Source organism: Tympanuchus pallidicinctus, unplaced genomic scaffold (assembly GCF_026119805.1).
Source record: "Tympanuchus pallidicinctus isolate F22 unplaced genomic scaffold, pur_lepc_1.0 scaffold28, whole genome shotgun sequence".
Lineage (NCBI taxonomy): Eukaryota > Metazoa > Chordata > Aves > Galliformes > Phasianidae > Tympanuchus > Tympanuchus pallidicinctus.
In genome coordinates, this window is record NW_026294745.1 from 1,165,829 (window position 1) to 1,187,091 (window position 21,263).

Here is a 21,263-nt window from a genome sequence, read left to right on the forward strand (position 1 = left end):
CCGAGAGCCAACGCCGCCGCCGCCGCCCGGGAGCCAGACATCGCCGGCACTCCGAGCCGGGCAGCCCCGCCGGGCCGCGCAGCCCGCCGCGGAGCTCTCGTTGCCGCCACACTCGACGCGAGAGGCCGCTCCGAGCCCCCCGCTTGCTCTTGGATCCCACCGGAGAATTTTAGGATCCTCCACCGAGGCGGCGCGGCGATTTACAGGCGGGCGACGGACAGCCCTAGGAGCGCGACGGAGCCGTGAAAGCCCCTGAGGGGCCTTCCGAGGTTCGGGCGCCTCCTAGCGACGTCTGAAGAGCGCGGCTCCTCAGGCTGCGGGGCGGAGTGAAGACTCGCGAGATGAGGAGCGCGCGTTGTTGGCGCCTCCTGCTGAGGCGCGGCGTGAAGAGCGCGGGCGGACCGAAGGGCGAAGGGAAGGCAGCGCAAAATCGTCCGTATGCTCGAGTCTCTGCTCAAGTCCCCGCTCCGAGAGAAGGTAGGGTCAGCGATACTGAGGGAAAAGTATTTATTGCGAGCAGGTACAAAACGAGAGCGGGGGAAGCAGCTCAGAGGCAGCCCGTGCCTCAGCCGTTCACCTCACGTCCCCTCAGGCCGCGCTGCAGAGCGCTGCGCAGCTCCGCGCCTCGTCTGGTGAGGTAACAGCAGCGTGCCGAGAGCGGCTGGTGGCTTACACAGAACTGTTAGGAGCCCCAGCTAAATGATTGGGGGGGTGGGGCTGGGAGCGCGGTCGCTACAGATGCAACAGGAGTACGCCCATGTACCACGTTAGTGCTCAAGTAATTGTATTTGGTATTTTAAAAAGATAAAGCTCAGTAAGATTTTTAAGAAAAGCTCCTTCAGGCACCTTGTAAGGAATAGTTTCTTAATGCAGAGCTATGTATTTTCTGTTTGAGTTTTGTGTGTTAGAGGAAGAGGTTTTCTTGCTTTGTATCTCATGAAGCTGCATAGGTTTTTCCAAGCACGTGGAGGTTGCTGTCCTTTAGGAGTTCTTCTGTGGAATTTTGGTGGTCACCTAGAGAAAACAAAAATCACGTGCTACTTTCTTGCAGACTGTTTGGTTACATTCACTTGAGGGCTGGGAGGCAGCAGCATTTCCCTGGGGTGAACCAGAGGTCGGCGTGTTGCTGCCTGGGAGCGCCTCAGTTTTGGGATCTTTCTGACTCATTGGAGGGGTGGGAATAGGCACACTTGTTTGTTGTCACCTGGAGCTCCTACAGCACATGAGCTCCCTGCCAGTCACATGCTGGAAGCCCTGAACCATTACACACTTTGATGGTGAGCAGCATGCTTGCCATTTGCCAAGAGCCTTGTCACAATTGAGACGTTGCAGCTGCAGGCAGGCAATGGGACAGCCCTTCTGCCTTGCCTTCTGGGAAGTTGTTCATTCTGCACCAACAGGACTGCCCAATGCTTGAAATGCTTCCCCAGCCTTGGGGTTAGTTCCCCAAGTGTGTCAACTCAGGATACTGGCATTAAGGGTTGGTGTTCACTGCTCAAATTCCCCCTCTTAAGTGATGAGTGCAACTACAAGTTTATACCCACATAAACTGACATGCACCCCCAGCACAGGCTCTCTCTGGTCTCCACAAAGCTCGCAGAGAAGCCAACACACCTGCATTATTTACAGGGAGAAAGAGCTAGACTGTGCCAAGTGGTGCAGGCAACTGGTAACTTATCAGTCAGGTCACACATCCTTGCTTTTTTCAGCTGTATAAAACAGGACTGGCTTTCTGTTTCAAATACAGTTACACAGAGTTTTGTTTCTGGTTATTTCACACGTGCAGCTCCAAGTTTGTTTGAAGTACTGGAAAGAACTGCAGCTCTCTGGCCAGCCTATACCAATACATACAAAGACAATTTTGTGTTACAGCAGAAGGTTGGGAGATACCCAGAAACAGGAATACTCACAGTTTTCACTTCCAGGTATGCCTCCAGACCATATTCTCCCAGCTCTCTCCCATTCCCAGATGCCTTGTAGCCACCAAATGGAGCTTGTGCACCAAACACATTATAGCAGTTTATCCTGAAAAAGAAACCAAGAGTTAAGAACCTCTTGTTTACCCTTGTAAGGGTAATGCAAGAGCTCTTTCACAGCAAATGTCTGTTTACAGCAGAGGGATGGCTGAATTTCTGGGCACAATTTCCATATTTGTTAGTTATCTTAGTCAGCAGTTACTCAGTACTGGAAGTTTATCTTCATCGACCAGGAAACAGAACACCATGAAATTAGCTCACATCTTGCATCACATAACCAAGAGTCTGGGTTGCTATCCAAAACTCTGAAGGACATGTGATTAAAACAAAAATGATACAAGGTTTGCCCATTGTCCTTAAATAAATGAAATAGTGAGATGCTGGGTCTCCAAAATCCCCTGTGTGAACTGTGGCAAAGTCCTGACTTAGGCATAATTTTCAGCATGGCTTCAGAATACAGAATAGTATCTGAGCAGAGCCCAGATTGTACAGATGTGCTCGATGGTCTGATCACTGCTGGCACCAGAGCCCTGTAGCAGCTGCTGACATTGTCAGCTGCAGCACTGAGCTTCTTTTCCCCCCACCCCATTTGCTAATTCACAGTGGGAGAACAGAAGCTTATTAGAGCTAAATTGTACCAAAAATCAGCATTGCAGCTGAAGGTCTGACATTACATTCTGTGAGGATCCAAAGCAGACAGAGGCTATCAAACAGCAAGCTTGATGGGAAATGAGAGCACAAGAAAGCTTCTAGCAGTTTAAGGAGAAGGAGCTGACAAGGCTTACCAGACTGTTCCAGCTCGCAGGGCCTGAGACACGTAGTTTGCCTTGTCAATATCCTTTGTAAAGACTGCTGCTGCTAGACCATACTTGGTGTTATTTGCTCTCTCAATTATTTCCTCAATTGTTTTGAACTTCATAATCTGCATGACAGGCCCAAATATCTGCATAATCCAAACAGATCACATGACAAAAGTCTGTAAATTGATCTCAGGAGAGGCTCTGTTGGTGACACTGGAATTACACACGTACATTAGAAGTTACCCAGGATGCTAAATTCAAAGTATCTATGTGGCCACCTCCCACATCACAAAGCACCCAGCATGTCACAACACAGGGTGAAGTTTGCTGTGGTAACTTCCTAAGTGCCACATTTCCATTTCTGTTCTCAGTTTATGAGTGTCTGGTGCTTGTAGACATGGATCATTTTGCATCAGAGGGTGCAGAAGGACAAAGTAGAGAGAAACTACTGCTGCAGGCCTCACCTCCTCTCTGGCAATCGTCATGTTGTCCTGCACGTCACCAAAGACGGTTGGCTGGACGAAATAGCCACGATCTGCAGCAGGGTTGCCACCACACAGCAGTTTGGCTCCTTCACGCTTCCCAGTACTGATGTAACCAAGGATCTTCTTAAACTGCTCCTCATCCACCTAAGAGCCGTCAGGACAGGCAGATCAGTTTGGTATTTGTCAGGGGTAAAAAAGGGGTGTAACTGAACCTGCTCTGCGTGCAGCTGTGCTCTATCAGTTCCTCATTTCAACAGACTGCCAGGCTGGCTTCAAAAAGAGATGATAATTTTTAAATGCTTCTTTCAAGTGGGGGGGTTGGAAATAATCAGAACGGTTAATTAACTTCTCCCTCCTGCACAAGGAGATAATGGGCACAGTTCAAAGGAGATTAACGAGGAGACTGGAGGACATCTTTCATTCTAACCCAGTGATGCGCAGTTACTCGAGATTGGGTTATTTCATGAGATAGTGGCTCAAGACATTTCCTGCTCTCACCTGAGGTCCCTGCTCAGTTTTAAAGTCAAATGGGTTTCCAACCACCCTGGACTTGGCCTTCTCCACACTCCTCTCCACAAACTCATTATATATATCCTCTTGGACATAAGTGCGGGATCCTGCGCAGCAGCACTGCCCTTGGTTGAAGAAGAGGGCAAAGTGGGCTTGATCCACAGCCCAGTCCACTGGAATTGAGGAGGAGAGAAAAAAGCAAATAAATAAAACCAACCCAAGTGACTTGTTTGAATAATTACTGTTCACAGCCAGGTGGTGTCAGAGCTGGAGTATCACACAACATAGGAGGGATTTCTTTTCCTCTAGCTCTGCTTGCAGCAAGCCAATGTGAAAGGTACAGATCAAGCAGGTGCTTACTGTCAGCATCAGACAAGATTATATTCGGACTCTTTCCTCCGAGCTCCAGTGTCACCCTTTTTAGGTTACTCTCTGCTGCAGCTTTCTTGATCAGGTGCCCAACCTGCATCATGAGAAGAGGAATTAGGGATTAGCTCCAGCATCCAGCAGCACCTGGCAGGGCAGCTGGTTTTAGATTTCCGTCAGCAGTTTAATAGTAATCCCTTCATTCTTAGGGCTTTGGGGGAACAACTGAGATCTGCCCAGAATTTCACCTCCAGTACAAGGAAAACAATAGTAAGTATTCTAAAGCATCTAGATGTTCTAAAACAAAGCACCTAAAAGGAGTCTTACGTAAAGTAAAATAAAGTGTCACACGCTGAAGTCAGCTGTACTTTTCAAAAGAAGCTGTAGAAGGCAATGCCCCTCCAGTATTTTGTACAGAAGATGTTTTACAAGAATTAAATGCTCTTTATGTCCCAAAGGCCTAAAGATTTGTCTTCCTTTACCTCAGTGGAGCCAGTGAAGGCCACTTTATCTACATCCATGTGGGCAGAGATAGCAGCTCCTGCAGTGGGCCCATAGCCAGGGATGATGTTCACCACGCCTGGTGGGAATCCAGCCTGCAGGATCAAAGATGACATGTAGACTCATCTGTTAGCTCCAATATGCCTCCCATAGAGAACAGCATTTCCTATCTCACTTTCATTTCCCAGGTCTTCAGTTTCAGTGTTCAGTTTGTGAGAACCAGGACAATTCTCCCCACCCTGCATCTCAGACGTAGCTGGGAAATGTATTTTTGCTTTCTAATCACCCAACAGCTGTAACTTACTTTAACTTCAGAGTCCTTCCCTAAATTAAGGATGCCCTCTGCACTCATAAGTATGGAGATGAGGGTGTTTGGTTGTTTTTTGCTAAAACAAATGCTAGGATATCTGAGACAATTCATTCTTCCTTCAGATCAGACAACACTTCTCTGTCCCTCTCACATGTCCTCTGTAACTCGTCAGTTGGGCTTATTACCCTGAACTCCAACAGTGACAGTGAGTCAGCCCTAAGAATCCAGCCTCTTCTCTCACCTCTTTGATCAGATTAGCTACATAGAGACCACTCAGGGGGGTTTGCTCTGCCACTTTCATCACAACCACGTTCCCAGTAGCCAGGGCAGGCCCAAGTTTCCATGCTTGCATCAACAGCGGGAAGTTCCACTGGAAAACAGAAATATTGTCTGGTCTGAGTCTGAAAGTTGCCAATTAATGAGTAAGTAACTAGTGAGCTTCATTGAGATCTGCAGGGGCAGCACCTATGGAAGCACTCCCTGATCGTCCCCAATCTGCTCAGCTGCGTTTGGCTCCTTTTCAGGCACTGCCTTCTGCTTGTCCAGGAAGATTGTACTCTGAACTGTGAAGCTTCTCAGTGCTATTGCAAAACCACAACTCTTTGTAATTAATCTTTATGATCTGTTTAGCATTTACATTTCTCTTTTGAGGTGTTTTGAAAGAAAGCCTTTGTAATGACAGAGCAGAACTTGCAGACTTGTGAGGTGTTCATGTTGAGCTCTTGCACAATGCAAACACAAGAAGCATGCAAAGACAAAATGCAGGCAGCAGTCAGTCTGGCTACTCCTGTAAGCAGATATCACTGACTGGACCTGGCATCCATTTGGCCTTGTTGCTGACAAACCTCCTTGCTGTGCTGGCTACCAGTTGCAGAGAAAAGATTCGTTATATAAAACAGAATTGCACATGCTAGCTGTATTTCCTCGTCACACAAACTACTTCCTAGCTCTGGAGTCAGAAGCCTGAACGGTGCCTCTGGGCCAGACAGCTCCTATAAAGAGGTTTGTGTTCCTTTTTTCATTTGCAGCAGCAGGAAATACAAAGTAAATGTTACACACGGCCCATCAAATCAATGAGTAGTTCTGTGCTTTCAAAGTAACAGCCCTGCCAGCTGGTGCAAGTGTAACTTTGTTTTTACCAGCAGAAGGAAGCTGAGCTTAGCACAACAGATAATAACCTGCATTTTAAGATAAATCCTCATCATAACACCAAATTCCTGAAATGCCACAGGACCTACTGATACATTTCACTCACCGGGATTATCTGTCCACAAACTCCCACTGGCTCATGTCTGGTGTAGCAGAAGAAGTCTCCATCTAAAGGGATGGTTTTGCCATGGAATTTATCAGACCAGCCTGCACAGTACCTGGCAAGAATAAAGTTTTGGTCAGTGAATTTAAAACAAGACTCTGGCCGCTAGAAAACAAGAAATGTTCCTTCAGCTGTTTGGTTTCCTCCTGTCTTCAGTCACTTCATAAAGCACATTCTAACACAAGGATTCCCCAAGAAGGTGGTTATAAAAATGGACAATAAATACAAACATTTGTCTCTCGTGTGTTTGCCAGAGATTTGCACGGTGTATATTTTGTCATTTGTGTACTGCATTACAGATCCCTTTATCCATGCAAATCCAGTGTACACATAAAACAAAACCTTTTGGGAAGTTACAAGAATTACAGTTTCATTCTTAATTACAAAAAAAAAAAAAAGGAAGGAAACCAGAAGCAGAGTGAAAGGTCAGGTCAGCTCCAGCCTTGTCAGCCACAGCAGTAAATCTACTGTCTGTGTGCAGAGGTTCAACCACCACAGGCCAGATGGGCAGGAATGGGGGGCTGGAGGAGTTACTGTGCTGTCACTGTGGCCTCCACACCTACCTGAGGCATTTGACAACCATGTCCAGATCCACCAAGTAGGCAATAGAATAAGGTTTGCCATTATCCAGAGTTTCAAGTGCCTACAAATACAACGAGATGGGGAAAATCACACATACAGATTCAGATTTGGTTCTCAGTTTGCTGTTTGGATCAGTTCTGTGTGTTGGCCTATTAGCTTTCAGGTTCCCCAAACTATTTCCCTTCCTGTCCTTCGTAGCTCTCTCAGTTTTTGCTATGGCTAAAATCCTCACCACACCTTATGGATACAAACCTCCCATCTGTGCGCCCCTCTGCCCCAGGTTGCAATACGCACTGCCAGATACGCCCGGTCTCTCTCAATCAGGTCAGCAAGACGATGCAGCAGCTTCCCCCGGTGCGAAGCATCCATCCTCCTCCAAGGCGAGCCCAGCTGGAAAGCAGCCCTGGCTGCCTTAACAGCCTTGTCCACATCTGCCTGCAGAGGAGTCCAGACAAGAGCATGAGAAAAGGGTAACCAGCTCCCACCTTCCTTCCCAGAATACGACTAAAGCCTTTCCTGGACTCCTGGAGAAAACATGGCAGCAGCGGCTGCTCGTGACCGCCTTTCTGGGACAAGGACTTTGCCTCAACAGCCGAATGAACCATTGCAAGGCACACGTCAGTCCTGGAGCTGTAGAGCTCACAGGCTGCAGCCCCAGGACCACTCATCCCAGCGTCAGCCCAGGCAGTGCCACGCAGCAATGCAGCCTCTGCGCACGGCTTTCCTGCTGCCTGCATCCCTGCGGATGGGGGAGCTGAACAGATGGGTGCAGCAGCAGCACAGCCACCACCTGTGCTTACGCTCTGTTATTTCAGCTACGTGGAGTGCAAATATTGTCAAGTTATTTCCACGATATCATCTGCAAGGTCGTTATTTACATCCTAGCACAGGGCAAGGAAAAAGCTCTAGAAATCTGCTTTTGACACTTTTTCAGGATTAGATTTCACCAGTATGTTTTCCTTGATCCTGTACCTCAAATCCATCATTCTGTCCTGTCAGGACTGTCATTTGTTTCTAGTTGGTTTTCTGTTCTGGCTGGCTGATAAGCAAACAACAACAGGGCTTCCTTTGCTCACCTCCCCCTTGGGGAATACAGACAAGCATCCAGGCGGTAGGACAAGCCCCACAATGCTGGGAAGCAGAACCTTTGCTCTGCCAACCTCCTAGGGGGGCCTCACCTAACTCACAGAACAGTTATATCACTCTCTCTTAAGTTTCCTTGGGCTGGGGATGGTCTCCCACTGCACACATACACCACAACAGAGCAGGCCAGGTGGATGCAAACCTTTTGTCTCCTCCCATGCTGCGACTGGATCACATTCCTGCCATAGCACCCACAGCAACATCCACCCACAACTGCTCCCAGACCTCCCAGCCACTGGACTGAGGCAAACCCAGAGGATCCTTATGTAAGCTGTAGTCAAGGAATGGCACAAGCAGCACTAGATAATAACATTGATGTAGATCCAACATTTATTACTGCAAACATGGCATGTGGCAGAGCTGTAGGGGGGAGCTCAGATAGCAACTGAATGGATCTCGTCAACAGAACATTTACCTTGTCGCCCTCAGCAACCTGGCAGATAACTTCTCCTGTTGCTGGATTGATAGTAGAGAAGGTTTTCTTACTGACTGCATCGTGCCATTCGTTATTTATGAAGATCTGGAATGAAGCGAGCAAATAGGTGTTGAACTTTAGATCCAAACCTTGGAGGAATCAGTTAGATGGCACATTAACAGGCTGTTTAATTAAAGGGACGTGGTTTGTGAGGACTCCAAAATGGCACTGATAAGGAGGAGATATGTCAGTCTAGAAGTGCGCAATAAAAGACAGCCTCGAGTCGGCAAAAAGAATCCAAATCCCAGCAAACGGCTCATGGCTTGGCAGCGGTTCCTGCCCTGCTGGGTCCTCCGAGCGCCTGTCGGCCCGGCTGGAGCTGAACGGGGACACGGGGAGCCTCGGGACAGCGGGGCAAGGCTTCGGGCAGCGCTCACACACCCCATCTTGTACGCGGCGCTAGAGCTGCAGCAGCACTGCCCCGATCGGCCCGTTTCAGGCACCCCGCGTAGCAGAGAACTCAGTTCTCAGACACGGCAGGCGCCGAGCAGCAGCTCCTCCCCACGGACACGGGCTTCCCACGCAGAGCAGCGCGGATCTGAGCCTCCCAGCGGCGCTCGGCCATCCCGCCCAGCGTCCGGCCGTTCCGCCCCGGGGCCGCGCTTCGCCAAGCGGGCCGAAGCCGGGCCGCCCGCGCCGCTCCTGGGCCTCGGAGCTCTCCGCCTCCTCGCGGAGCCCGCAGCTCGCGGCCCGGCCATACCTTGTTGTAGGCGATCTCTGGGCTCGGGTTGGGTGCGGGGATGGGGGAAGCGGCGGCGGCCGAGAGCTGCCGGGCCGAGCCGCGGCAGAGCCGAGAAGCGAACCCCGCGACCCGCAACATCGCTGCGCTGCTCCCAGTCCCGCTCCGCCGTGCCGCTCCGCCCGCCCCCGGCGCTGCCCGGTCCCGCTCCGCCCCGCCACGCCTCCCCCCTCGGCTCCGTCCCGTGTAGGCGCGGCTCGGCCCGACTTCGGGTCTGCCCGTTTGCGTCGGTCGGTTCGGTGGACCTCAGCTCCATTCAGGCTACCTCGGCCCAATTTCATTTGGTTCGGCGCAGTTTGGCGTGGCCCACGTTGGTTCACGTGGCTCAGTTGGGCACAGCTCAGTTCATTTTGCTTCACTTTGGTTCCGGCCGGCAGAGCCCACAGCTGGACCCGGGGCACAGATGGGACAGCGCAGCCAAGGCACGCATGCCCTGCAGATGCACATCTCATCGGTGTCTGGCACGGGGACCTCTGCTTACCTGGACAGGCTGCCCTTAGTGGCACACAGGAATCTAAAAAAAAGCCCTATTGCATATAGGGCAAATGAATCAATGCCAGTGTAGCACTCTCACAGCAGGATGGTTGCTCAGTGCATGCAAATGAATGCTTGGCAAAAATTGCTCCTAACAGTGGTTAAAGATCTTTTCTGCTGTTTTGCTTGAGATGACTCATGTGATTTCGACATACTTATGTCCACAAAAAATTAACATGCTCCAGAAATATTCTGAAGATACCATCAACATCACTAAGAAAGGAGCATTTAACCTCCAAAATACACTTGCACAGGGCTAAGCTCTCACTGTGCTCTCAGCTGTCCTATGCATGACTTCTGCTGACACCTGGATGGACAACCAGTGACATGGGGCTTAAGTGACATCTGTGGCTTAATATTTTTATTTTTGCTCAAATTGAGCACATCCCTTTCTTTCCCTGAGGCTTAGCAGATAAACCCAGCAATGCTAAAATCCCATGTAATGGAGGAAATGCATGAAGGCATGCATGAGGCCAAAGGCAGCCTCAAACCTTCAGCCCTGCAATGGCTGGCAAGGGTTCTACCTGTTGCAAGATGAGATGTTAGGAGGTACAAAGGCCAGATGCCCGCTCAGAAATCACGCAGTCTGTTTTGTACTGGGCAGATACAGGCCCAGAGACTCCCTCCCCCTTCTACAGCAGAGCCAAATGCCAGGGGAGAGGTTGAATTTCACTCTCAGCCCAGGAAAAACCACAGCTCAGGTTACAAAGCTTCCTATAGCCAGCAGCACAGCAATCCTGGGGCTTTCCTGCAGCACTTCTCCTGCCCCTGGCAGCAAGGATGAGGTGACCACCCTGGGCAGATGAATAATGTGGCTTTGTGGAAGTGGGCTGCAAGGTTGTGCACTGGAGGAGCCAGCATCGGGCACTGCGATATGAGTCAGTGCAAGGACCCTGCCAGGTCAGCCTCAGTGATGGCCAAAGCTGCAGGCATGCATCCCACTGTCCCCAGCACAGTGTTTCCAACAGGAGCAAAGGAATACTAAAGAGTTGAACTTGTTAAGTGTGAATTCAAAGAAGTATATCCATCACTTTAATATTAAATTAATACCAGTGTACTTATAAAAAGCTCAGGAATTACTATGATCAAGCCCACAGTCTTTTCCCTGCTGCTGATCTTTGTGAAGCACTGAAAGCCTCCACTAATCTGGTTTACATCATCCCAGATCCCTAAAGAAACCCAGAGAAATCCACTGCAGTCATACGGTCAGGGAGTCCTCCCAGTTCCATGGACCTCAGCTCCATGATCTGCTCTGAAGCCAGTGATTCATTTCCTCTCAATGTTGGAGTTCTGGCACCCTCAGATTGCTGGAGGTGTTGTGCTAAGGAGAGAAGCTCCACTCTGCTTCCTATACTCCCAAAACCAAGACTTGCAACCCCAGCCTGGCTGTTGCTAATCAGTGCTCCCCACTGCAAGGCTGCTGATTGTCTGCAGCATCATGATCCAGGGAGGGATTTTGCCCTGTATTGAATCTGGCAATAAAGGCACTGAGCCCAGATAACAGTAAATACCACTGAAATTCTCAAGCTTCAAGGCTGCAGATAGCACAACCTTCTCCATGCCAGAGGGGTGGTTTTAGTTACATGTTCCAAGGCTCCCAGTGCAGTGGCTCAGCTCCAGTTTGGAGAACATTGTCCTGTGAACCATGTGGGAACTTCAGCCAGATGTAGGGCTCAGGTCTGAGTGGAGTGCTGAGCTGGAGGACACACTGCTGAGATGTTCTGCTCCAGAGACCTGTGTGAGAATAAGATTAACACCATGAAGAGCAAATAAAGGACTGCAGGACTAAGGAAGCACAGTATCAAATGCCTCAACTCCTTCCCTGGGATCTGCAACAACAGACAGGACAAACCAGTCCTTAGGATCATTGACCCTGGGGTGTCCCTTTGCTGCTTTATTTGGGCCACAGAAGGATCATAAGTTAGGTGCATATATCTGCTCACCTGACTAGCCTGACCCATGGCCTGCACAGTCATCATCAGAGACATTACTTTGGTGCTGGTGGAAGAGGATGAGACGCATTGCTCTCTCCATGCAGAGGATGTAGGGATGGGCAGTCTTTGGGACCTAAGTTTGCAGGTTCCCATACAGGACACGGCAGGATCAGCCCAGGGTTTCCCTGTTTTAGCAAATGCACATCACCCCAGTCAGGGATGAAGCCTGCCCCTGCAGTGCCAGCTAGCCCTTCCCTTGGCGCTGGCCCAGCTTCTCATTGCTGCGACAGCTCTCAGCCAGGACTGCTCAGCTGTTTAATGCTCTGCTGCATTATCTTTCCCCTGCAGGCAGCAGGACTCCACTCTGGCCTCCTCGCCTGGCCTTTACGACATGCTTCCATAGCAAAGGTTGACATTTGAAGTGCGATACCACTGGGAAAAGCAGTGGGGTGGATGGAAGGCAAGGATGAGGGGTCTGTCTGCTCTGCCAGGCAAGGACCAGTTCTCCACATGGCCAGGCCACAGCCCTGATTTTGGAGACTTGTTGACTCTGCCAGGTCTGAAAATGAGTGCCTAGGAAACAGGCAAAAAGATATGCTCATCTCAGCATTTCTAAATTGCCTAGAGCCATTGCTTTTCCTTCTTTTCCATCTTCTTGGAGAATCAGCTGCTGAGCACTCCGAAATGCTGTTTTTTGCTGGTTTCTGCATAGCACAAGGAAATGTTTCTGAAAGGCTGAACAACAGATGGGTGGGTTTTTTTTGGCAGTGAAAAGGTAGTTAAGTAACCCACTAGTATTTGACAATGCCACTAGAATAGGTTAAGAGTGTAATCCCAGTGGCAGTTCAAGACTAGTGTTGTTTTCTTTTGTGACACACTGTGAATGATTACTTAAGGTACCACTCCCAGCAAATCAGTCAGCACAGAGTCACATGCACACTGAACCACACCATGTTCATCAGTAGCACTGGGGAGTGTAAGCACAGAGAAATCAGTTTGGAGAGCCTGGACAGGAGACCAAATGTCTTCATATCGTCCACATATTGGCCCTAAATGCCTCACGCTGGCAGATGTTCTACCACTCAAGACTTGATGCTGGTCTCTTCACCACCACTCACCCTCCACATGACTATGGGAAAGTCATTTTGGTAGCTGCTTTCTGCCTCCTCACCGCCACACCAAAACCAACCACTGCTCTCCATTTTAACGGTTCAAGGCTGCAGCAGCACCTGCTCTGTGCAAGAGAGGCCAAGAAAGTGGCAGGGCTGAAGTCCAGGTGTCATCCCAGAGCCTGCACTGCTGAGGGCAGGATCACAAGTTTATCACTGGGCAGACAACTGGTTGCCAATAGGGGAATCTGCAGGGACAGCCCTGCTGGGAGAAAGGAGTGAGCAAGCACTGGACTGACAGCACTGGGCTGAAAGGCTCCAGGCCAGCCAGCCTCTGGAGACTCCATCAGTGTTGGTGGCAGCAGCTTGAGGGAGCAGCATCTGCAGTTACAGCTAGCCTGGTGATTAGCTAATTATCTTGGAAGGGAGTGCCAGCTTCTGAAATTGCCATTTTCTAGAATATGAACTCTTGTTATCTGAATGTAGCAAGGAAAAGGAAACGGGCCCCATTTCTCCAAGTCACTGGACCTTATGAGTGCTAAGTGTCTGATGTGATCAAGAATGCAAGGACACTTAGAGGCACTGCACAGTCCTCCACTCTGGCATCGGTACAGCAATGCAACGCTACTTTAGGAAGGAAGAGGTCTCACCTTTTCCAGAACAGGATGTGGAGTGCATCTGGGCTGGGAAATCAGAAAGCTCCACTGGACATCCAAGATCCTTGCCAGCTTGCAGTAAAGACCTTGGGCCACCCCCAAGAGGCTGCTGAAGGAAGTGATCAGGACGTGTCCAGGTACTGTGGCTCCTGCTGCAGCCCTTGCCTGGCCCAGGTACTGTAATGTTGTGCAAAAGGCTTTGCAATGGAGAGGCTGTCAAACACACGGGATCCTTCTGTTATGGCAAAAATTCCAAGCCAGATCAGCCACAAACTCTGCATGCTCCAGACAGCTTTTACCTCAGGCTGGCCTCCCCGGGGACAAGAGTAAGATGCTTAAGCTTCAGAGAAGCTGTGTGAAGTACACATCTCAAACAGTGCCCTGTGTCCTTGTCCAGGCCAGCACAGCAGGACTCAGAGAGACTCTTTTCTAAGGAATTCCAAAATAACATCTTGTTTTTCTCTGATGAAAACTCCCAGGCCGGGCCTGATGTATGCAGGTAATCAGCAATGAAAGTACACACCGCCTCCCTGCTTCCAAATCCCTCTGAGGCTTAGTTCAAAAGTCTGAGAGCTCCACCTGTAGGAGCTCTGAACTCTGGCCTCTGCTCAGCCCTCCCAATAAAGAAGTGAGCACACAGCAACCTCCAATCAGCAAAGAAAACAAGCCCAGTCCAGACTTTGTGTCCAGGAAAGAGCAGCAGCTGGGGAAACGCTCTGTGTGTGTGTGTTCCCCTTTGGCCTTTTTTTCTGTTTGCAAGACACAACTCGACCACAAAATGTACTACAGTGAAAACACAAAACCGCTTTGCTCTCCTGCTGATCCAACTAACTCTCAGGAGTGCCTCATTTTACTCTAGTGCCTGAAATTTCAGAGGTCTCAGCATGCAAAGCCAGGAGTGCCCCAACCCTGCAGCAGCACGTTCTGGTGGTCCGACCTTCCCTAGTTCAGTGTGAGAGCTCTCCATGAAGTGCTGCGTGTCTGTGCTGCTGGCTGAGGACCTCTGTAAAGCAGGGCCAGTGTGGTTGGGCTCCTCACCTGTCAGAGAGTGTTTGAGGAGTCCCTGCAGCATTGCAGCCAGTCTGAAGAAAGCAGAGGCCACGTAGAAATTCAGGTTCTCAGGGAGCTCCTTCCCATGCGGCCACAGTACTTCTGGCAATACCTCTCTGCTGCAGGGACTCCAGGTGCCTCAAATCATATTTTGCCAAGCCTGGATGACACAAAGGGCAACAATGAGTCAGCAGATTCTGTGAAGCTCACTGCTTTCTAGCAGAGCCCTGCAAGCTGTGGAGCAGTGGAGACACCTGCAGCCATGTAATGCTGCTGCTGTGCTGTTTCCATACATAGAACGGGGGTTTGGCACCAATTCACTTAGGTGAAATACATATGCAAGTGTTTTCTTCAATGGGGTGAGACTGTGCAAACAGTGACTGACTGACAGGCTGCCCACAGTAGGGTTCATACCACTTCTCACCAAACCAGACGTGGGACGGAGCGATCGTGGCACAGCGATCATTGCACATGCAGTGCTTCTGCCATGGAGGGATGGAGGCTTCTTCAGAGAAAGAGCAGAACAGGGAATAAAGTACATGATCCGCAGCCCTTTCCAACTGCAATGAGCCAACTGTCAGCTGACCTCTCCAAGAGCAGGAGTTAATCTGTTTCTGAATTCGCATTCTCTCTGTGTCAGATGTGACTTTGCCCCTTTCTGTACCTTTCATTGGGTCGAACTGAGGTGGCAAGAAGTAAGTCATAAGCCATACAGTTATTTGCCAAATTGGAGATGGGATTTCCTAGAATTGAAAACTTCCAGCCAAGGACTGCAAGGACTTCTGGCCTCTTTGGGTGAAAGATTAGGTCGTCCAGCCTGTATCAGAGGGAAAAAAAGAAATCAGAAAGATCTTGAGGGAGAAAATCTCAGCACTCAGAAGCAGTATGCACTGTGCAAAAATTGCTGAGTTCTTTGGGAGGCTGCACAAGTGAAACATTAATTTGAGCATGTATAGGTCAGAGAGGACTGAAATTGCTCAATAGTGAACTCCCTGGTTAATAATGAACATAACTGCGCTTTGAAGAATGAAACAAAGTTATTTGGGTCCTCAGGTCATTAACATGTTAGAGGACAGGCTAGCCAAAAAGAGAAGAAGCAGGCATGTCACTGTCCAGGGGGACCATGTGATCATTTTAAGTAACCTGAGGCCCTCCACTGTCATGTTTTGTAGATCATATGTAGTACAGCCTTCCACAGACTGACACCCAGGAGAGGGCAGCAGCCTACTGCCAAGGAAACTGAGAGGGCAGTACCTGAAATTGCCATGCACAACTGTTGTCTTCTGAGATTCAGAAAAATGCAAAGGCAGCCACTCAGTGAGTCTCTCCATGGCTGGAATAACGTGTTTCCATAGCTCGATACTGCTTTGTCCAGGTATCAACTTGCTGCTGGATGTAATTACCGGTAACAAAGGAATGGAGACTCTCAGGGAAAAGAACAGGCACAAAGAGGTTTCATGAAAGATACAAAAAAGGCACATGTGGAAACTGCCAAAGAGCCAAGCAGGCCTCAGTCCAGTTCCCTGAGATAAGCTATAAGAGCTTGTCATTTCTCACAGCTGCCTTTGCATCCCTGGAGTCACTGTGTCTTCATGGTACACTTCCACAAAAACACCTGTTTGCTGCTTGAGGTCTCACACCTGATCCATCCTGGTATAAACACTCCTCTCTTCTTCCTGGGGGATTGTGGCTGGCGTCATAAAGCCAAAAATGAAAGCTGAGGGACACGATTACCTTCTGTCCTCACACAGAGCAAGTACAGTAGGAACAGGAACACCAGCCTCAGTGCCTTCAGTACCCTGCCAGGGTAAGTCAGAGAGCTGTTTCAGCACACAAAGGCATTTCGGAATCAATACTAGAACTGTGTTGTTGTTAGGCAGATGCACAGTATCTAAAAGAATCAAGTGTTCAGTTTTAAATACATTAAAATGAGATGGCTTGAGATATAGGAAAGAAGCACACCAAAATCTTTGTATGGCCCAGAGCCCTGAGACCTATCCAACACACTCTGGAAAACACAACAGCCTCCCACAAGTGTCATGCTGTTCTGCTGCTGAGGCACAGATCTCTGGCACAGCAAGCTGGTTTGCAGCATGACTCCACCAGCAAGGACTTGCCCTCAGCTAGGCTCCTTGCTGCTCAACTGCAGTGTTGTTGAGCTGCAACTTCTCTCCCACTCAAGGTTCCAGCTGCCATAGCAAGATCCTATTCCTGACATGCTGTGAGAGCTGTGTGTGTGCTTTGTGGCTTGGAGTAATCTGCAGAGTAGGAGTGCAGAGGATGCGTTTCAAAGGCAGAGGGTCCTAACTGCACGCTGCCTTCTCACCCGTATTCCCTTCCAACAGCAGGACCTGAAGGAAGCAGGCTGTCAAGGAGTTCCTTCTTCAGCACCATGAACGATCTCCAAACTTGACAAAATAGGTCTGGGCAGACTGTCCACAGCCAAACTGCCACAGCGTCAGCGGACCTGGAGAATTGAGTGCAGAGGGTCAGCAGACAAAGCATAAGGTGGGATTATTTCTCACCACTTCTCCAGGTTTTACTTTTCATTCATGTGCCTGTGCCTTACAGGTCAGAAATACTCCTGGTGTTTCTTCTGCAGCTTTTCTCAACGCCTCACAAATAATGAAGTCTTTAAATGTTGCCTTTTGGTCCAACAGTGCTGCGCCACTGAAGCCTGTATGGCTGCAGTGTTTGCTTGGAGATTAGGAGACTTTCATGAATATTGTTTTTCAACCCACTTTTTTTTTATAAAATGGAAAGGAGCAATCACTCCAGGACATGTGAGCTTTCAGGCTGAAGAGCAAAAGGTGCTGCAATACCTGTTGCCTGGTCACTGAAAACGTTTTCAAGGTACTTTTGCAGACTGTCTTTTGGAATGTCCATGGTTGGTCTCATAGAACGAGTATATGGAACAAACCCTTTCAAAGGAAAACCTAGATAGGTTTCCAGCTCTTTGAATGCTACTTCAAGATCATCAACCTGAAAGCAGAAGGGAGGGAAAGACACAGAATGATAATTAGAAGATACAATTGCCTAGGGAAGAAGGAGCTCCACACAGCTGTGGTGCTTTTATCTGTGAGTCCAATGGCACTGATACACTTGGACACACAGGAATTCACTGGTCAGTCCTGGCCAACACACAGTGCCATTACCAGTACTCACAGCCTCCCACCTTGGTCTCTGTCCCCAAGAGTGCCAGTTTGGGCTGGGGTAAGAGCTGGCATTCCCTGTGTGCCATCCTGGGGAGCAGAGTTTCCACCCATCTCTGACTTATTCTTTCCCCAGTGGTCCCCTCACCAAAGTAAAACGCCTGAACTCGCTATCTCCAAATCCTGAAAGCTAACCATTCCCCCGATGACAGATACATGAAGGCTCAGAGCTTCCTTTGAAGCTTTGGACTGAGATACCATACCCTTGCCCTGTTTGCACTGCTTCGTGCCTTCACTGTTTTAATACCAAGCTGAGCTGCTGCTTTCAGGTTCTGGCTGCTGCTGTCGAGGAAGATGGATTCCTGATGCTGAACATCCAAGCGCTCCAAGCACAGCTTGTAGATGCGAGGATCTGGCTTGCACTTTCCTTCCCAATAAGCTTCAGCTATCTGTGGTGACAACCAATGGGTTATGCATGAGCCTGCTGTGACCACAAACATCTGTGCAGTTCTGGAAACAGAGCATAGCAGGGTGGGAGTGAGACTGACAGGCACAGTAATTTGTGAAATAAAGGACGCAGGGAACGGAGGGCTGACAGAGCTGGATAGGATGTGATTCAAGTGGCTGCGTGGATGCCAACTGCCTTGGCTGTGGCTCCATCAGCTCAAATAAGCTGAACAGGACCAGCCAGTCTTTGGACAGAAGATATCCAATGAAACAATATCACAATATCATGATGTAGAAGACTCAATAGATGTCCCAGATGTGCTGAACCAATTCCTCAGAGCTGTCTAAGAAAGTTTTGGAGTGCACCACTCTCTGGCAACTGTTAAGTCCTGGCCTGAAGCACTGATTGAGCACCTGGGGAAAGGACGGTCAGCCCTGGGAGCACAGGTGAAGGCAATTCAGCTGTGTGACCAGAAGAGGTGGAGCCTGACTGCACCTCTCTTAGACCTTAGATTTAAGGGCTCACTGCCACTAGGGAAGGATTTCTTTCTGGAGATCCCTCCTTTGTGGAGTTTTCATTTGTGAGCCTAGATCTTCAGAGGTGGGTGAGCTGTCTTTTTCGTTTCTTCCCTTACAATGTCTTTCTATTGTGTTTGTCCCTTTGTCATTATACATCTTGTATCACAATTCTATTGATCTTTCTGATTGTTTTAACCATCACCATCTGAGCTATAGGGACAAGTGGTGTTCTGACCATTGCACCTATTAGCCATGCTAAAGTGATATTTACAGCAGAAGAGGCATTGACCAAAACCATCTCTCTGAACTTGGAGACTGACATTGAGATCTTTGTATCCAAATAGGTATCACAGCCAAAACAAATTCAAGCAGTACTTCCCCCCACAATGATAGACAATCTGTGCTACAGCAAGCTATGCATCTTCACAGACTGCCACATTTATATCTACTAACATGTTGTGGGTGGCCCTCCCTTTGGTATCTGTAAGCAAAGAATTTCAGTTGCTCTTTACTATAGACCTAGCTTCAGAAATATATTTTACAATCCATCTGGGCTTACCACATCAAAATGCTTTTGGTCCAGGGCAGAAAGCTCTCTCCATTTGGCTGCTGGAAGCTGTTGCTTAGAAGAGCTATCTTAAGACCATTTGCATGGATACACTGTATTGCTTCTGCCATTATGGGAAGCTGTTTTATCATCTCACTTCTGATTAAGTCGGTGAGGAAAGAGTTCACTGGAACACAGATACTTGCCTGAGAGAGCCCCCCTACCCCCCAAGAATGGTTATTAGTCATACACAGTTTTTAAGCAGGAAAGAAAATAGGAATGGCTGAGCAGAGAGGCTGCCTGATTGTCTTATCTTGCTGTCCTACTTCCCTTGGCAGTAGAAGGCAGACAGTGAATCTCCCACCTAAATTGCTTAGACCAAAGAAACGGGCGTTGTCAGATTCTACAGTAGCAGCAAAGCTAAGGGGCTGATTTTGGGAACAAGAAATGTGCTAGGATTGTGCCTGTCATGGAATCAAGGCAGGTTGGAGATAAACACTGTAGTGCCATTTAACAGGCAGGAAAGGAATCTGCATTTTAGATTCAAAAAGACTGCATTAAAAAGAGGATTCTGACATGATGCTCCTGGAGCTGGCAAACAAAAGCTATGGTGGAGGGGCTTCTCCTGGTTTTAAGAAATCTCTACTGAGACCAGTCTCCACCCATGGAGTATGTTTGTGCACCAGCTAGAAGCAAAAGCCTTTCAGCTGCTCTTTCATTTGTCCTTCTTGGTATCAGAAACTATGAAATACAGAAGAGGAAGCTGGTGGAAGTGAATGTATATTCTGCTCACCATCCTGCATTGGCAGCAGAATGATAGCAGCAATGAGCTGCCAGCCCTATTGAGACATTGATGCTTCTTTAATGGTAAAACCCAAAAGCTTCCATTGGAGGATTTCCTTTAAAATTACAATCCTCACCGAACCACCAGCTTCCCATGCCACAGGGTCCCATTTCCCTGTAGTCAGGAAGCATAAAGAGAGGGATGGGGATGTAGCTTACAATCTCAAAGCACCGCTGTCCCAATTCCTGCAAAAACTCCACAGTTGTCAGCTCTCCTCTTGCATACTTGAGAGAGAGACTGTTTTCCCCTCCAGAGTGCAGACCTTGTTGGACGGTGCCAGCTGGAATACAATTCTGGGCCTCCCAGCCTACATAGAGAAAAGTAAGAAAGCCAGGAGAGAGCACATACGGCATCGTCAGAACTGGGAAACAAGCTTGAAATTCCTCTACAGCTCTGAAATCTGATGTGTAAGACCAGCACTCGTGAGAACTGATGTGATGGGCCACATCTTTCCTTCGGTGTAAACCCTGAACCCACTTTTGGTGTAGTGCCCTTGGGGTGAAAACAGCTGGTTCTGTAAGAGTCCTGCAGGTCAGTTTTACCTCCAGCTGCGGTTAGGCCCTGAGCTGCAGATGTCAACACAGCTGTCAGTTCCAGCACTTCTAATGGTGTGACTGGGAACGTCGGGCAGCACCACACCACTGCACGGAGGTGTCCGATGGAGACGTGAAATGCGTTTTGTGTACAGGAACCCAGAGCGAAGACGCTGTGAGCGCACGCTCCTGCGGCCGTGTCCTGGGGGGCCGGGAGCAGCGCTCTGCTCCATCAAAGATCACAGCTCCATACGAGCTTCAGCCTCACCGCCTGCGCAGCCACGGCCCCGGGACAGCAGCAGCCCGGCGCGGGGAAGGGGCGCAGGCAGCGCTGCTCAGGTGCGTGCTGGGATCGAAGGGAGAACGGCGAGAGACCCGCTGAGGACCGCCGAGCCGCGTGGCCCGCGGATCGCAGTGCTGCCCTCTGGGGAAACTGGCGCGGCGGGCCCTGAGCGCTGAGATATGGAAGCAGCGCGGAGGAAATGCTTCGGTGGCGTTGTGGCAGAAAGGAATGCGGCCCGCCCCTGTGCGCAGCGTGCCGCCGTGCTGACGCGCCGCAGCCGGCCGTGACAGGACGCCGCCTCTCTGCAAGCACGAGGCCCTGAGCCGCAACCGCTCGTCAGGCAGCGCGGCGCCAAGTCTCGCGAGAACTCGCGGCTAAGCCTCGCGGTGAGCCACGGTGCCGAGCCCGCTCCGAGGCGGCTCCTTCCGGCTCCCCCCGCCGCCCCCTGACGTCATC

At 49.6% G+C, this 21,263-nt stretch overlaps 2 protein-coding genes and 1 long non-coding RNA gene across 3 annotated transcripts; 1 reads left to right on the forward strand and 2 right to left on the reverse strand.

Moving 5' to 3' along the window:
• Positions 1-13: 13 nt before the first annotated feature.
• Positions 14-2,890, forward strand: LOC128084727 (uncharacterized). Its single transcript, XR_008208658.1, has 2 exons — positions 14-477; positions 1,787-2,890. It is a non-coding gene; the product is annotated as an uncharacterized LOC128084727 (long non-coding RNA).
• Positions 761-9,314, reverse strand: ALDH2 (aldehyde dehydrogenase 2 family member). The gene is made up of 13 exons (XM_052691153.1): positions 9,161-9,314; positions 8,401-8,505; positions 7,137-7,277; positions 6,824-6,903; positions 6,204-6,315; positions 5,190-5,318; positions 4,620-4,733; positions 4,132-4,234; positions 3,760-3,944; positions 3,241-3,405; positions 2,762-2,919; positions 1,911-2,025; positions 761-1,014 (listed from the first exon to the last, which is right to left on the reverse strand). The coding sequence occupies exons 1-13, from the start codon at positions 9,278-9,280 to the stop codon at positions 982-984; spliced, it is 1,560 nt and encodes a 519-aa protein (XP_052547113.1). The 5' UTR covers positions 9,281-9,314; the 3' UTR covers positions 761-981.
• Positions 9,315-10,738: 1,424 nt separating this feature from the next.
• ACAD10 (acyl-CoA dehydrogenase family member 10) lies at positions 10,739-21,262 on the reverse strand. The gene is given in 22 exon segments (XM_052690808.1): positions 10,739-11,467; positions 13,427-13,556; positions 13,558-13,590; positions 13,592-13,680; positions 13,682-13,749; positions 14,474-14,563; positions 14,566-14,616; positions 14,619-14,642; positions 15,147-15,180; positions 15,182-15,299; positions 15,737-15,829; positions 15,831-15,938; positions 16,809-16,875; positions 16,878-16,949; positions 17,305-17,464; positions 17,925-18,083; positions 19,160-19,182; positions 19,185-19,353; positions 20,150-20,298; positions 20,592-20,632; positions 20,748-20,870; positions 21,258-21,262. Coding segments are annotated over 22 exon segments (1,884 nt in total). The 3' UTR covers positions 10,739-11,389.
• Between the last annotated feature and the right edge of the window lies 1 nt (position 21,263).

Excerpts from the sequence above, each read along its gene's own strand:
- ALDH2 (XM_052691153.1), bottom strand. The coding sequence starts at position 9,280 with ATGTTGCGGGTCGCGGGGTTCGCTTCTCGGCTCTGCCGCGGCTCGGCC. Across the intron at positions 5,319-6,203 it reads TTTGTGGACAGATAATCCCG|TGGAACTTCCCGCTGTTGAT; the intron begins GTGAGTGAAATG and ends TCTGTTTTCCAG. Across the intron at positions 4,235-4,619 it reads CCTTCACTGGCTCCACTGAG|GTTGGGCACCTGATCAAGAA; the intron begins GTAAAGGAAGAC and ends CTCATGATGCAG.